Source organism: Dendropsophus ebraccatus, chromosome 9 (genome assembly GCF_027789765.1).
Source record: "Dendropsophus ebraccatus isolate aDenEbr1 chromosome 9, aDenEbr1.pat, whole genome shotgun sequence".
NCBI lineage: Eukaryota > Metazoa > Chordata > Amphibia > Anura > Hylidae > Dendropsophus > Dendropsophus ebraccatus.
In genome coordinates this window covers 53,507,676-53,523,655 of record NC_091462.1, presented here as the reverse complement: position 1 = coordinate 53,523,655, position 15,980 = coordinate 53,507,676, and the positions used below count along the sequence as shown (strand labels likewise).

Genomic DNA, 15,980 nt, shown 5'->3' with positions numbered 1-15,980 from the left:
CTAATTGAGTCCCCCTTGTGCTATTTGCAACATTTTCTAATACACACCTCATGGTTCTAATATACATCTTCCTGTATTTCAGAATGAAGCTGTTATGTCATCATTTTTTCAGCACCATAGCATTATGGTTTCTTGGAAAATGTTTACTGTTGGAACATGGCTTTGGGTTGTTAACCCTTTCATGGCATACGGTGAGTTGCATATACATACATACATACACACACACACACATATATATATATGAATGGGCTGTGGCGCTTCACTGAAAGGGGTTAAGGAGGTGAAAACTAACAACTTTAGCAGTCAGTTTCTTAATGAAGTATAGTGAATGAAGAATTTTTGTAGTGACTATATCTTATCTTTGTAGGTTCTGCCAGCAGTCTCATGAAGACTTATTATCCGGATGGCATGAGTGAACTTTTAATAGCAAACATTTTGTATGGAACGTTAAAAGGGTTAAATTATTTACACCAGAACGGATATATTCACAGGTAGGAGTTAGTGCAATATATTTATCTTAGAGGGGTTTTCTGGGAGTTTTCAGGATAGGCCATTAATGTCTGATGGGGGTGTCTGACACAAGGCACCTTCCACCAATCAGCTTCTCGCAGATGGCATATACACAGTGAACAAGGCCAGATACAGTTGGCTCTGTTTACTGGGTAGCAGTGCTGTCAGGTTTCTGTGCAGCCCCACTGAAGTGAATGAAAGATAAAAACACCCATAATATCCAGGACCAGTATAGCTATATAACCTTAGTCACTTATACACCGAATACCCACTACTAACAATCAATATACCTATATACGGTATGCTATGTCACAAGGAGTAAATAAACATATTTCCAAATATAGAATAATAATAAATCTTTATTTGAATCCATCACAAGAAAAAACATAATGAAAAACAAGCCTTTGGAGGTGGGAGACCGTATTGTCGGGACATGGTATATGTTGCTTAAGGGTAAATTCACACGGGCGTCTCGCATAAGAAATCCGCAGCTAATCCGCAATACATGTATTAATAATAATAAGAATAATATGTGTATTGCGGATTAGCTGCGGATTTCTTGTGCGAGACGCCCGTGTGAATTTACCCTAAGGCTGCGTTTACACTACGTATATTTCAGTCAGTATATATATATTTCAGTCAGTATATTTCAGTCAGTATTGCAACCAAAACCAGGAGTGGATTAAAAACACAGAAAGGATCTGTTCACACAATGATGAAATTGAGTGGATGGCCGCCAATAAATGGCAAATATTTGCTGTTATTTTAGAACAACGGCTGTTATATTGAAATAATGGCCGTTATTTACTGTTATATGGCGGCCATCCACTCAATTTCAACATTGTGTGAACAGATTCTTTCTGTGTTTTTAATCCACTCCTGGTTTTGGTTGCAATACTGACTGAAATATACTGACTGAAATATACGTAGTGTGAACGCAGCCCAAAAGTGCAAGTGCAAATAATGAAGTAAACAGTTTACAGTACCAGTACAGTATAATTGCATGAGAAATAAAGTGTTTGTGCCAAGACTTACACGCCATTGTAAACACAAGTAGCACATAAACAATGTTACCAGTATAGTATCTGGGTCCCAGTACCTCAGGCCTCCCACCTCACACTCCAGTGTTGTTTTGCTGCCCACTTGCTAAGGGAGACGACTGCTGAGCTGCAGTAATCCAGCATGACCAGTACAGATTGAACTGTGACAGCTGCTTCTGGTCCCATTCATTGTGTAAATGTCAGAGGCGCAGCTCTGCTAAGCAATTGCTTGTCAGGGATACAAAGTGTCAGCATTAGAGATGAGCGAACCTCGAGCATGCTCGAGTCGATCCGAACCCGAACTTTCGGCATTTCATTAGCGGTGGCTGCTGAAGTTGGATAAAGCCCTAAGGATATGTGGAAATCATGGATATAGTCATTGGCTGTATCCATGTTTTCCAGACAACCTTAGAGCTTTATCCAAGTTCAGCAGCCCCCGCTAATCAAATCGACTCATCCCTCTGATCACACATTGACTTTCTGAAGACTCCCAGAAAATACCTTTGAAGCACATACTACCTTAAATCAAAAATGTGTATATTCTAATTCACCTCTAGTAATAGATCCTTTGGTAAAGGGAAAGTTTCCCTCTCTGACAAATACTAGCAGGACATATTTTTATCTATTGTTATTGGCCCGAGATATTCTGATTCACTAGCTATGAGTAAGACCACATATATAAACCCCACAAGACCACCACGTAGTTAGTAAGGATGCATTTACTATTTTTTTGTACCACCATAACAATGATTATGATACAATTCAGTAGTGACAAATGTCAACACTCAGAATAGATCAAAATGTAACATAATTGCTACAGGCCCTTGAGGGAAAGAATTTAGTAGTTTCCATACGACTCCCTTTTCTATAATTCCATTGTTTTTGTGAATCTGATTTCAGAAGAACAAAGGGAGTGTATCATATATTTAAGAATTAAAAAAAAAAAACTAAACAGAAACTTAGGTCCCTTACACATTACCATTTCTGATAAAACCTGGGCAACCTGTTTGAAAAGGTTTGGGACATATACCAAAATGTCTTCCCAGCATTGACTTTAGCGAGGCATAGTATAGTTGGTCTATTTTCTGATGATATAAGGCCAGATTTGTCAATTTTTTGAGACAAAATTAAAGCTGATCTGCAATTGGTTGCTTTGGAAAAATGAGACGTTTTGTCGTAGACACGTTAATAAATCTGGGCCATAGTGTTTATGTGTCAAAAACATAATCTGCTGTGCTTTTGAGTCACACACACAAACAGTATACATTCATGATATAATCCGAACGTAGTCACCATTAAAGGAGTATTCCAGAGTAAAAAAATATATATATATTGATATATTGCTTGGGTCCCATAAGAAAAAAAAAAGCCTATGCTTACCCCTGATCCCACACTGGTCCCCTGCAGCTCTTGTTTGGCTCTTTCTGGTCTCCTGACACTTCTTTCTTTTTCCTGCTTCCAAGACAAGTGCTTGGAGCAGGACCTGCAGCTCAGCCAATCACTGGCCACAATAATGTCTCACGTCAGCCAGTGATCGGGCGAGCAGGCACTGGGGGGGACTGATGGTAGGTAAGTATAGCTTTTTTCTATTTTTATGCCCCAGTAATTTATAAAATTCTAATATACTCCTATAATTTACATTTAATATGGCTCACTAAAGGCAACGGGCCATCTAGGAACACATGCCAGTATATCTTAGAATATCTGCATTCCTATACAGTCAGGGGATGGAACTCAGACTTCTGCCTCCCTTTATCAATCAATAAATATCGCAGTCTGCAGTCAGGACAGAAGATGTCATCTGCACTACTGCCGCCATTGTACCAGCAATCATAACCTTAGAGATAAAACCATGATAGGACTAAAGTATCTACAATGTTAAAATTAATAGATTTTAATTCATTTGAAAATGTAAATGTTATTGTCTTTTAGGAGTGTGAAGGGGAGCCACATCCTCATCTCAGAAGATGGTCTTGTATCTCTGTCTGGGCTTGGTCACCTCTATAGTATGGTTAGAAGGGGTGAAAGTACTAAGGTGGCATATGATTTTCCTACTTTTGGCACTGCAATGCTTCCTTGGTTGAGTCCTGAGCTACTAAGACAGGTCAGTATTTTCCTAGCAACCATCAAGTATTTGTACTATTGATATATTCAATGCATTTTCCTGTTGCGCTGTATGGGCAATTGTAAACTACATATATAGCCTGTACAATACATGTACCAAACATTATATACCCCTCAGAGATGATAACTAGAGATGAGCGAACCTCGAGCATGCTCGAATCCATCTGAACCGGAACGTTCGGCATTTGATTAGCGGTGGCTGCTGAACTTGGATAAAGCTCTAAGGTTGTCTGGAAAACATGGATACAGCCAATGACTATATCCATGTTTTCCACATAGCCTTAGGGCTTTATCTAAGTTCAGCAGCCACCGCTAATCAAATGCCGAAAGTTCGGGTTCGGATGGACTCGAGCATGTTCGAGGTTCTCTCATCTCTAATGATAACCTTACCTGTAGTGGTGCTCTGACTGCTGAATTAGAGTTAGGGTCCTATTACACTGAGCGATTTTTAACGATTAATAACTAACGATAAACGATTGCAAACGAGATTGTTTATCGTTAACCTGAAATCGTTCACCATATTACACAGAACGATAATCGTTAGTTACGATCGTTACTATGATCGTTATTGCGATCGTTACTATGATCGTTTGTTTTTCTGGGATCAGAAGGAATAATAAACATTGTGCAATTACTCTGAACGATTATTGAAAAAACGCAGAACTTGAGCGAACGAATGGGGAATTACAGTGAACAATTAGCGATAATTTTAGGTTCAGATCTAAATCAACGATCATCGACATACGAACGATTTTGCGATCGTTGCCTGCAATTACACAGAACGATTATCATTTAAATTCGAACGATTTAACAATTTTTTTGCACGATAATCCTCCCGTGTAATAGGGCCCTTAGCGTCTATACCAGATAATGTTAGTAATGTCAGGAACTCTAAAATAAGGGGTGATTAGTAGGAATTAGATGAAACACATTCCCCTCAGTTTCCCAAAGGAAACATGATCGTTTCTTTAGAAAAGGTCTTATCTAGAGATGAGCGAACCGGGTTCGGATTCGAGTCGATCCGAACCCGAACGTTCGGTATTTGATTAGCTGGGGCTGCTGAAGTTGGATAAAGCTCTATGGTTGTTTGGAAAACATGGATACAGCCAATGACTATATCCATGTTTTCCACATAGCCTTAGGGCTTTATCCAACTTCAGCAGCCACCGCTAATCAAACATGGATACAGCCAATGACTATATCCATGTTTTCCACATAGCCTTAGGGCTTTATCCAACTTCAGCAGCCACCGCTAATTAAATGCCGAAAGTTTGGGTTCGGATCGACTCGAGCATGCTCCAGGTTCGCTCATCTCTAGTCTTATCGTATTTTTCTCTTTTTTTTTTTACAATTTTTTTTAAAGAAAAAAAAGGAGATAAGTGCATGTACATAAAAAAGCATATAAGAACATTACCACAGCAAAGAATAAGACAAAGGGTAGAATATGAACTGTCCCCAAGCTCAATATATGCAAAGAAGAGTTTCAGAGTCCAACTCTCTACAAAGGTTGTCCAAGGGTCATGAGTGTAGAGGGTGGACAAAAAGAGACAAGGGGCTTTCACCTTTATTTTATTCAGTGTAATTTACTTACAACCTGTCATATCACAGGCTGGATGGACTTTAGTCGCACTATGAGCTGTAAAATGACTAACTCAGCCACTAGATGGCATGTTGCCGATCCTTCGAGAAAAACGTTCTGTAAAGGGAATGACTTATCAGAAAATGATCTATTGTTTATATCAAGTTTTTATGTTAAACATATTTAAGAGTTTTATTTGGTGACTTTTTTTTCAAATTTTCCTTTTACTAGTTATATTTTAAAATCACAAATATATTTTAAAAGGCACAAAACTAAGATGAGACCTTGTTCTATCTGGGATGATGTAGAGGAGGCGCCTAGAAAGAGATCAGTACAGCAGCATTACAGTAAAAAGTGAAATGAATATATTAAAAAAACTGTAGCTGAAGGTCACAGACCAGCCTTCCTCTAATGACCACTAATCAGTAAAAACAAATTTTTGAGATTTTGCCTGCTTTAAGATTATATTAATACAATTACTTAGCTTGCTTGTATTGATCAGAAATACTGTATCATACTGTTATTAAGGACCTCCATGGATACAATGTGAAGTCGGACATATACAGCCTTGGGATTACTGCCTGTGAATTAGCTACTGGGCGTGTACCTTTCATGGACATGCACCGCACTCAGGTAAGAAACTCGGATCAGGTCTGGAGCTCATAACTAATCGCAGCTGGTGGGAAATCTTGCTGGTAATAACTCCTCCATAAGGAAGATTTCCTGCCAGGACATAGGACCTCTGGACCACCCACATGACTAAATGGGTGCGTTTTACAAAGTAGTTTTTTGGCACACACAAGTAACGCTCCAGTACTTATCAGCTGCTGAATGCCCTGCAGGAAGTGGTGTATTTTTCCAGTCTCACACAGTGCTTTCTGCTGCTTTCTCTATCAATGTCATGAACTGTCCAGAACAGCAGATAACCATAGGAGATCCAGCAAATCCCTATAGAAAACCTCTCCTGCTCTCCAGACTGGAAAGAATACACCACTTCCTGCAGGACATACAGCAGCTGATAATTACCAGAAGGCTTGTGATTTTTTAATTAAAGTAAATTACAAATCTCTGGCATTTTCTTGCACCAGTTGATTTGAAAGACTGTTGTTTTTTTTTTGTTTTGTTTTTTGCGGAACTATTCTTTTAAAGGGGTTATCCAGCGCTGCAAAAACATGGCCACTTTCTCCCAGAGACAGCACCACTCTTGTCTCCAGCTTGGGTGCGGTTTGCAATTAAGCTCCACTTCAATTCAGCTCTTCACTTTAATGGAGCTAATTTACAAACCCACCCAAACTGGAGACAAGAGTGTTGTCTCTGGAAGAGAGTGGCCATTTTTTGTAGGAAGGGATAACCCCTTTAAAGGGAACCAATCTGCCCGTTTGGGCTGATATGGTTCCCTTGAGCATTGTATAAAGCACCTGGAGCGGCCCCGGCACGTACCGACCGCGGCCGCAGCAGGTGCTTTATAACGGAGAAAATGACTTTTATTCCCCGGCTCGTGACTAGATACGAGCGGGGAAGTAGTCATGGTGGGCGGCTCCCCGCTCGTATCTATTCACTGCGCTCTGCCTGTCAGCGCACTCAGAGGGGATGATTGACAGGCAGAGAGGTCAGTTACTGGCCTCTCTGCCTGTCAGTCATCCCGGCGAGCACGCTGCTGCTGCTGCTCCAGGTGCTTTATACAATGCTCAAGGGAACCATATCAGCCCAAACGGGCTGATTGGTTCCCTTTAAGAGATGGGCAGCTATCAGGACACTTATCTCTTGGAACAACAAAAGGTTGAACATGCCCAGTTCCTTGTTTTCCCTGGTGGTACACATTGGATAATAATGTTACAACGATAACATACGACGATAATTGGCCCGATCGCACGATTTCGCAAGAACGATGTGTTTTCCATAACGATCAGCGTTTAGACGGAACGATAGATCGTATGGAAAAATCGTTTTGCGATCGTTTTAAGATCGCTTAAGCTGGCCGAAAGCCTGCCAGCCCGCAGCCCTGCGCCGGCTCCGCCCCGATCCCCCCGCCGCCCCGGCCAGGAGTATACCTTACCTGCTTGGCGTAGCGGGTGTTCGAAATTCCCGCTCCCTTCTTCAGTGCACTGATTGGCTGAAGAGGAGCTGTTTGAAATTCCCGGCTCCCCTCTTCAGCCAATCAATGCACTGAAGAGGGGAGCCGGGAATTTCGAACACCTACGGCTACGCTACGGAACGCTACGGCGAGCAGGTAAAGTATGCTCGTGGCGGGAGTGACGGCGGGGTGGCGATCGAGCCGGTAAGGGGGGCAATCGAGCCGTCGCAGGGGACTGTAGGATGCGTGGCTGGGCTGCGGGCGGACTTTTGCAACGACCGTTTACACGAAGTGATTAGCGAAATTTTTGCGTACGACCAACGATGATTTGAGAACTTGTTTAAAGATCAAAATTAACGATTTCTCGCTCGTCGTTTGATCGTTCGCTGCGTTTACACATACGATTATCGTTCGAATTCAACCGTTATCGCGCAAATTCGCACGATAATCGTTACGTGTAAACGCAGCATGACCAGCTATAATCTAATGTATACACCAAGCTTTATGATGCGAACGCTTTTAACATCTATAGCTACCTGAAATACTTTGTTTGGTGTTTTTATAGATTTATTACTAATATTATATACAATTATCAGATGCTGCTACAAAAATTGAAAGGTCCACCACAGAATCCTCTGTATGGTAACACTTTTCCCTGTGAAGATTCCCCTATGAAGATCTCCCGCTCAGGTGTGGATTCAGGTATCGGAGAGAGTGTTGTTGCTGCAAGCATGACTCAGACCATGGCTAGCGAAAGGCTGAGAACCCCCTCCCCTAGGACATTCTCATCCGCTCTACAAAACCTGGTGGAAATCTGCCTACAGCAAGATCCTGAGAAAAGGTAACTCAGTCTTTCTTATGTGTATCTGTGGTGCTTCTTCAGGCCCTTTTACACAGGCTGATTACCGTTAACAAGCATTAAGGATAGTTCCATTTAACGGGGCCTTTGTTCACCCCCTCGATTCCAACTTGCATATGCCTACCCCCCTTTTATTCACAGTGACACAATGTCAGTGAATAAGTAGAAAGAGGAGGGTTGGCCCGGGCTTTCAACAAGCTGAGCAATGTCTCCTGGGCACTAGAGCCTTATTTATTTGTCAACCTATGTTTTGCAGCTTTTAGATTATATATTTTATCACATGTTTAAAACTGCTTTTGTTAGCATTGATAGCAAAATGTTGTGCAAGGATATGTATGATATAAAGCAATTGACAGGTACCAAGATAATTGTTTTAATAAAGTCTTCCCTTTGTTCATGTAGACCATCCGCTGGCATGTTACTGTCCCATCCATTTTTCAAGCAGGTATGTTCCTATATCTTTATCATGTCTGTTTTGAGTCAGTTTTAAACAGACAAACAAGCTCCAATGTCTCTCCATGGTTTGTCTTTAAACCAATTATTGTGGCTAACGTTTAATGAAGCATTCCATGTATAATTCAGCTAGCATTACCTCATTTTTTTGTTCCTGGAATTCCCATTAGAATTACTGATGATGATTATGCAGACAGTTATAACGGATCTGATGACAGGTCCGCCTCCCTGACTGTGTACTTATGGTCTCTTAGCTTTTTTCAAGGGTTGAGGATTATTAAACAGTCCTTCCAGCAGGTAGAGATGCTACTGGTTCTGGTGCTTCTTGCTTCTCATTTGATGCAGATTTGAAAGGGAGAGAATGCAGAATGCTATTGGCTCTGGCGGCTCTGGCTGCCCATGTGATGCTGTACTAATGCAATGTGAAAGTGATGGCAAATTTGGGAGAGAATGCAGATTGAAATCACATAGTCCTGCACAGTAATGAAATGTATGGATCAAGCAGAGCTGGGATGAAATAGATGACATAGTAGAAGCACTGGGAGTTCTCTAAATGGTGCCTATCATACTGTTAGTGCGACAGGAGGCTCTTTCAAAATTCTAGCAGGTACGTAGTCTGCTCTTAAAGCGTACACTTATAATACAAGCTATAGTGCTTCTGGTCGTTCCATACACCACATACTTTAAAGGGAACCTGTCACCCCCGTGCCGGGGTGACAGGCTCCCGACCCCCCGTTAGAGCCCCCTATACTCACCTAATCTCGCCAGGTCCCGCTTCTGGAGGTTGTCGGGTGATGAAGATCTCAGCCGCTGCAGCCCGGCGCGCGCGCTGAGAGATGAGTCCAACACCCATAGAGAATGATGGAGCGCTGGACTCTCCTGTCATTCTCTATGGGTGGTGGACTCATCTCTCACCGCGCGCGTCGGGCTGCAGCGGCTGAGATCTTCATCACCCGACCACCTCCAGAAGCGGGACCCGGCGGGATTAGGTGAGTATAGGGGGCTCTAACGGAGGGTTGGGAGCCTGTCACCCCGGCACGGGGGGTGACAGGTTCCCTTTAAGAATGGACTCTTGAAAGATTTTTGATGGACTTTTGAAAGATTTTTCTGTTGCGCAAGTGGAATCATAGGTATCCTTAAACTACTATACTCTCATGGTATAATTCTAGAGACCTCATATTAGTGTTACTTAGATACAGTTACCAGATACACTGGCAAAGAAACATCTACAGCATGTGGAGGTGAGGCTTAGATTATGTTTGCTGCATAGGAAAAAAAACATACCAGTTAAAGTATGTTTAGTCTTTGGATAATAACCCTACCTTGCATTGTAATAAGTTATATCTCTTGTCTGACTGTTTTGATTGGGGCAAATCCGCCTTCTGTCCTGAATTACCATAACCATATAGAAAAGGAGTATAATGAGGCATATGGTATGTATGTGCTAATTTCCTAGGTAAGGGAGCAGACACAAGACGCCATACCCTCACTGCTGCCCTCTCTGGCACCACATCGGAAGCACAGTTCAGTTGGTTCATTTCCACTGATTATGAAGAAATACTCTTACAAAACTACAGATGAAGCTAAAGAATGGACATTTCATTGAAACCGTTTACTAAAGAAAAAGGAATCTCCTTGTTTGCCTTATGATATGTATTACTAGGCAGTGTAAGGGCTTCAGTTTCTTTTTATATAATTATATATACACGTGTGTATTTTTTTGGTTTATGCTCAGAGAGCATAATGTGAATATGCAGATATTGCACTTATAAACTGCAGAGAATCGATAAGTCGTGCACAGAATTTACACTAATCACCACTTACGTTCTTTCTGCCATAAATGTAGGGTTTTAATTGTTTAGTGATCATTGTGTTGCTGACAATGACTGTGCCATTGAGTTTATCACTCAGTAAGTATTATTTTTACCTTTATGATTATTTAGCTATTTTTGTATTGCAAAGATTGATTTTTTTTTTATTTTAGCGCTTTGTATTTCTGTTTTGTATGAAAAACCAAACATTGTCAGGTATTTTAATATACTATTGATGCCTACATGTATGCATTGATAAAGTGAAGCACTGGTCGGTTCATCCCCGCATTGCATGTTCATCCTCGATTTTCGATTCTTATTGCGTGTAGGCATAGTAATACCTGATTTGTAAGTACAGTTTCATAGGAGGGGAAGCTAAGCCTTTATGTAAATATATTGAAGGAACTGTAAAGTGTTTAATTTTGTAACATATTTCAATGCACCATAGAGCACTTCTAAACTGAATATTTAAACAATGGTGCAGTCCATGTACAAATAATCATATTTGAAAGGGAGCTCTGGCTGCAGCTTATCTCTCCTAGAACAAAGAGGTTATGTGTGATTTTTCCCACTGACATCATCTGTCGGCGGGAGAGCCCCATACACCTTATGCTGATGGTCAAACTCGTCAAGGTAGTGACCTTAAAGGGAACCTGTCAGCTTTACATCATGCCTAGAGCTGCAGACATGGGCAGATGGCTGACTGGGAGATAAATAATACCTTAAAAGTAAAAGTTAATTTTACAACTTTGCAAACAGCCATCAGCTAATGTAAAAAAAAGCTATCAGCTATTTGCCTGTCTGGAGCTGAGAGCATGATATAGAGCTGACAGATTACTTTTAAGGTTGCGTAAAAAAGTTGCCATTAACTATATGTGCTTTTACACATACTGTACAGTGGTACCTTGGTTCTCAAACTGCTCAGAACTCAAACAGTATTTTCAAGGAAAGTTTGCTTTGCTTCTCAAACTTTTAAAGTACAGTAATATCTCGGTGTTCAAATGAAAAATTACCTGGAAGTAACGTTCAGAATTCAAACTTTGCTCAGTATCTAAGTGTTTTTGCAAGCATGAAATGTGGGTTGTAACTGGTGAGTTTAGCACTGGTGAGTGCAGTACTGTGCTGTATAAGATTGCTGGAGTGCACAAACAGTACAGTAGTAGTACAGTCAGTGCACCACCATCTCCCATCTGTTACTGTGCTGTATAAGACTGCTGGGGTGCATATACAGTACAGTAGTAGTACAGTCAGTGCACCACCAACTCCCATCCTGTACTGTATAAGACTGCTGGAGTTCATATACAGTACAGTAGTAGTACAGTCAGTGCACCACCATCTCCCATCATGTACTGTATAAGACTGCTGGAGTGCATGTACAGTACAGTAGTAGTATAGCCAGTGCTCCACCATCTCCCATCCTGTACAGTACTGTATAAGATTGCTGGAGTGCATATACAGTACAGTAGTACTACAGTCAGTGCACCACCATCTCCCATCCTGTACAGTACTGTATAAGATTGCTGGAGTGCATATACAGTACAGTACTAGTACAGTCAGTGCACCACCATCTCCTATCCTGTACTGTATAAGACTGCTGGAGTGCATATACAGTACAGTACTAGTACAGTCAGTGCACCACCATCTCCTATCCTGTACTGTATAAGACTGCTGGAGTGCATATACAGTACAGTAGTAGTACAGTCAGTGCACCACCATCTCGCATCCAGTACTGTATAAGATTGCTGGAGTGCATATACAGTACAGTAGTAGTACAGTCAGTGCACCACCATATCCCATCCTGTACAGTAGTGTACAAGACTGCTGGGTTGCATATACATTACAGTAGTAGTACAGTCAGTGCGCCACAATCTCCCATCCTGTACTGTATAAGACTGCTGGAGTGCATATACAGTACAGTAGTAGTACAGTCAGTGCGCCACAATCTCCCATCCTGTACTGTATAAGACTGGCGGAGTGCATATATAGTACAGTAGTAGTACAGTCAGTGCACCACCATCTCCCATTTGTTACAGTGCTGCGATGGGGGAGAACCTATACAGTAAAGGAGTTGTGGAGGAGTTGGTGACTACTGTACTATAATTGCTGGTTTTCTTGAATGTATATAGTGCTGTTCTGTAATGGAATGTCCTGTACAGTATATTGCTGTTCTGTAATGGAATGTCCTGTACAGTATAGTGATGTTCCGTCCTGTACTGTAGTGATTACATTGGGCACTTATCAATGTAATGAATGAGTATTCTAGGTAATTATTGGTTGGTGCTGGAACCAATTAAACACATTTACATTATTTCCTATTGGAAGACACTGCTTGGTTCTCAAACTGCCTTCCTGAACCAATTAATTTCAAGAACTGAGGTACCACTGTATTAATAATTGCAATGGTTGCTTATGATCATCTCAGCAGGTAAATACTTGCACCATGCTCTCTCAATTGAATGACCCATTTTCATATAAATCTCCCCTTTTTATCAGTGACATATATTATATAGATTGAACGCATTTGCTCTTTTTTTTTTTTTGCAAAATCGTTAGCAAATAGTTACATGATTAATCATATCGGTTATCAAAGAATGTAAAGGAAAATTATGCTGGAATAATCTGTCAGTTGTGATGTAATTGTGACCAACAAGTCACTATGGAGTCCTGGACTCCATGTAGATGATATCACACTGCTGTCACCTGAAAATGGCTTTGTCTGAGGTATATGTATATAAGCACTTGTTGAATCTGGAGACTTTTACTACTAGGGAAATATATAGGGAGATTTTTTTAACTAGTAAGATTGCCCACGACATCCAATCATGTTACTTATGTCATGTCTAAAGCAGATCTGAGAAGGTTGTGCTAAACTGTATATTTGTATGTTGCCTGACAGGATAGTATTAGGCAGAAATGATCCCTCTGAATGCTGAACAATTACTGAGTAAAATCTATACGCTTCCTATGTAAACCTGTTGTCAGATGATGTGACAAGTACGTACACTAAAGATGAGCGAACTTACAGTAAGTTCAGCCGAACCTGAACCTGATCGCTACCTGCATCCTGCTACTTAGAAAAGACGGATGCATCCCTAGGGCTGCCTGGAAAACATAGATACAGCCATAGTTCTGCTAGGATTGTATCCTTGTTTCCCAGAAAGCCCTAGGCAGAGCCATCAGGTTTGGATTTGGCCAAACTTACTGTAAGTTCGCTCTTCTCTAGTTCACACATACTATATACACTGCGAATCTGATGTGTTCTGCTATTTACGTGTATTGACTTATTCCACATAAAATCTGCAGCGTACAGTGTGTGTGTGAACATGCCCTTAAAAAGGGAATTTATGTGTGCAGCACCTTCACATATACCAAAAGCATTGTATTGTGGAAGATTGTGCTGTCTACTATTGTATTAAAATGGAGTTCTCAGTGGGATCACATGATAAAGCTATACACCACCATTATTGCACACTTTATGGTGCTGTTTTCAGTGTCTTCACAGTGTACTGCGGCCTTTCCTTTCTGTGCTGCTGGAAGTAAGATGAAAGGCAATATCTTTTACATTTCTTTCCCTGACAACCAATAAGTATCACTGCACAGAGTCATCACTATATTTTCCTGCCCCCTTGTATGACAAGTGGGTATTTGGATTAGCCAGAATTATGTTTTTAGGTTGTAGGTGCTTTTAGGCGTCAAGGGACAAAGCATATATTTTATGTTAACTCCATTTTCTACCTCTTATCTGTGTATTTGTCCCTAGCTCTAGATACAGAGACCCATTAATATTCAGCAGCACTTCTTTTGGCAGCTTTAGGCCATTCAGGTATTCCATGGACAGCCATATTGTAAGGCTGGGTTCTTTCAGCAGATGTTCAATCTATTGGCAGGTAATATAAATCTTACCTGTCACCAAAATCAGTATCCGGCCAGGAAGTGGATTGCGCTGCCATCATGCTCTCCCCAGCTATAATTTCTAATTACAGCCAGTGTCAGCAGTGAGATCTGCTGTGATCAATAATTTTTGACATGCCTTATGACATTATCAAAAGTTATTTTTGATGACAGGTATTTATTAAAAATCAAGATTCGGTAAATTAACTTGAAAAGAACTGTAGCAGAATAAACGCCGCCATACAAGTTGGTCAAAAGTTGTTCTAACACACCTTGTTTGCCAGAACGGGTCACCTGTCCAATGTGTATGGCTTCTCTCCTCTATCCAAGCAAAACACATGAAAATGTGACAAAGCTGAATATTTATGTATGGGGAGATTGGGTGACACAGCTGATGAAAGTGTATATACACCCATCCACACAGCCAATAAAATACCAAACATTTTGTGGTTGTTTTGTGACAATATGCAGGATCTCTGTACAGTCACTTTACCCTTGTATAAATGCTTTTTGGGATCTCTATGTCGCTTTGGGGCATGTTCACACAGAATCAGACATGGACAGTGTTAAGTATTAGGAGGTGCCAATGCAAATACAGATATCAAGCTCAGTTTCCTTAGTGTGCGTGTGCTTGTAAGCTGTCATCTTATCCCAGGAATAAGCCAACATTTTAGCCAACAGCTAAATACTAATTATATATATGTATGATTTATTTATTTATATATATATATCGGAAACCAAATCTATCTTTTAGGGATTGGGAGCTCTAAAAAGACATTTAATCTAGTATATATGCCATGTAAAAAATTTTAGGGCACTAATTTTAGGGCACTCATTCCAAGATATTGGTATTATTACTAATAGATGTACAAGACCTGTATGAAGATTTGTTTGACCACCTGGCATGTGGCTAAAGCTGTGTGGTTTTTCAGAGAGAAACCAGTGGATGCATGGAATGATTTTCTTTTCACATTCTTTTTCTCTCTTTAGGCTATTTTCCCACGTTGTAAAAACAGCGGAACGGACGTTGTTTAAAGCAACTCTGTACCCACAATCTGACCCCCCCCCCCCCCCTCCAAACCACTTGTACCTTCGGTTAGCTGCTTTTAATCCAAGATCTGTCCTGGGGTCCGTTCGGCAGGTGATGCAGTTATTGTCCTAAAAAACAACTTTTAAACTGGCAGCCCTGTGCCAAACGGTCGAGGCCTAGATTGTGTATGCATTAGGCTGGCACAACCTCTCTGTCCCTCCTCCCCGCCCTCCTCATCATTAGGAATGCTCCAGGCAGATTTTCTACTATTCATCACCTGTGAGAGGACGGCACATGGGCTGGATAGTTATGGCACCTGTGCAATGTTCAGACAGGAGAAAATGTTCTAGGGGCATTCCTTATGACGAAGAAGGTGGGGAGAAGGGACGGAGAGGCGGTGCAAAGTTAGGGCAGAGATATTGTTGGCCACGGCCGTTTGACACAGGGCTGCAAGTTTAAAAGTTGCTTTTTAGGACAATAACTACATCACCTGCCGAACGGACCCCAGGACAGATCTTGGATTAAAAGCAGCTATCCGAAGGTACAAGCGGTTTGGGAGGGACAGAGTGTGGGTACAGAGTCGCTTTAATGCCATTTTCAGCCTGTGAA

General features: G+C 41.1%; 1 protein-coding gene across 4 annotated transcripts in view; it reads left to right on the top strand.

Annotated features, from left to right (window-relative positions):
* Window positions 1-15,407, top strand: part of STRADB (STE20 related adaptor beta) — a 31,387-nt gene extending 15,980 nt beyond the window's left edge. For all 4 annotated transcript variants that reach the window (XM_069983320.1, XM_069983317.1, XM_069983318.1 and 1 more), the window contains 7 exons: window positions 83-191; window positions 368-491; window positions 3,483-3,654; window positions 5,782-5,886; window positions 7,924-8,168; window positions 8,589-8,631; window positions 10,096-15,407. In XM_069983320.1, coding sequence (XP_069839421.1) covers window positions 83-191; window positions 368-491; window positions 3,483-3,654; window positions 5,782-5,886; window positions 7,924-8,168; window positions 8,589-8,631; window positions 10,096-10,245 — 948 coding nt within the window. In that variant the 3' untranslated portion in view covers window positions 10,246-15,407. The remainder of the gene's footprint in view (window positions 1-82; window positions 192-367; window positions 492-3,482; window positions 3,655-5,781; window positions 5,887-7,923; window positions 8,169-8,588; window positions 8,632-10,095) is intronic.
* Window positions 15,408-15,980: the final 573 nt, after the last annotated feature.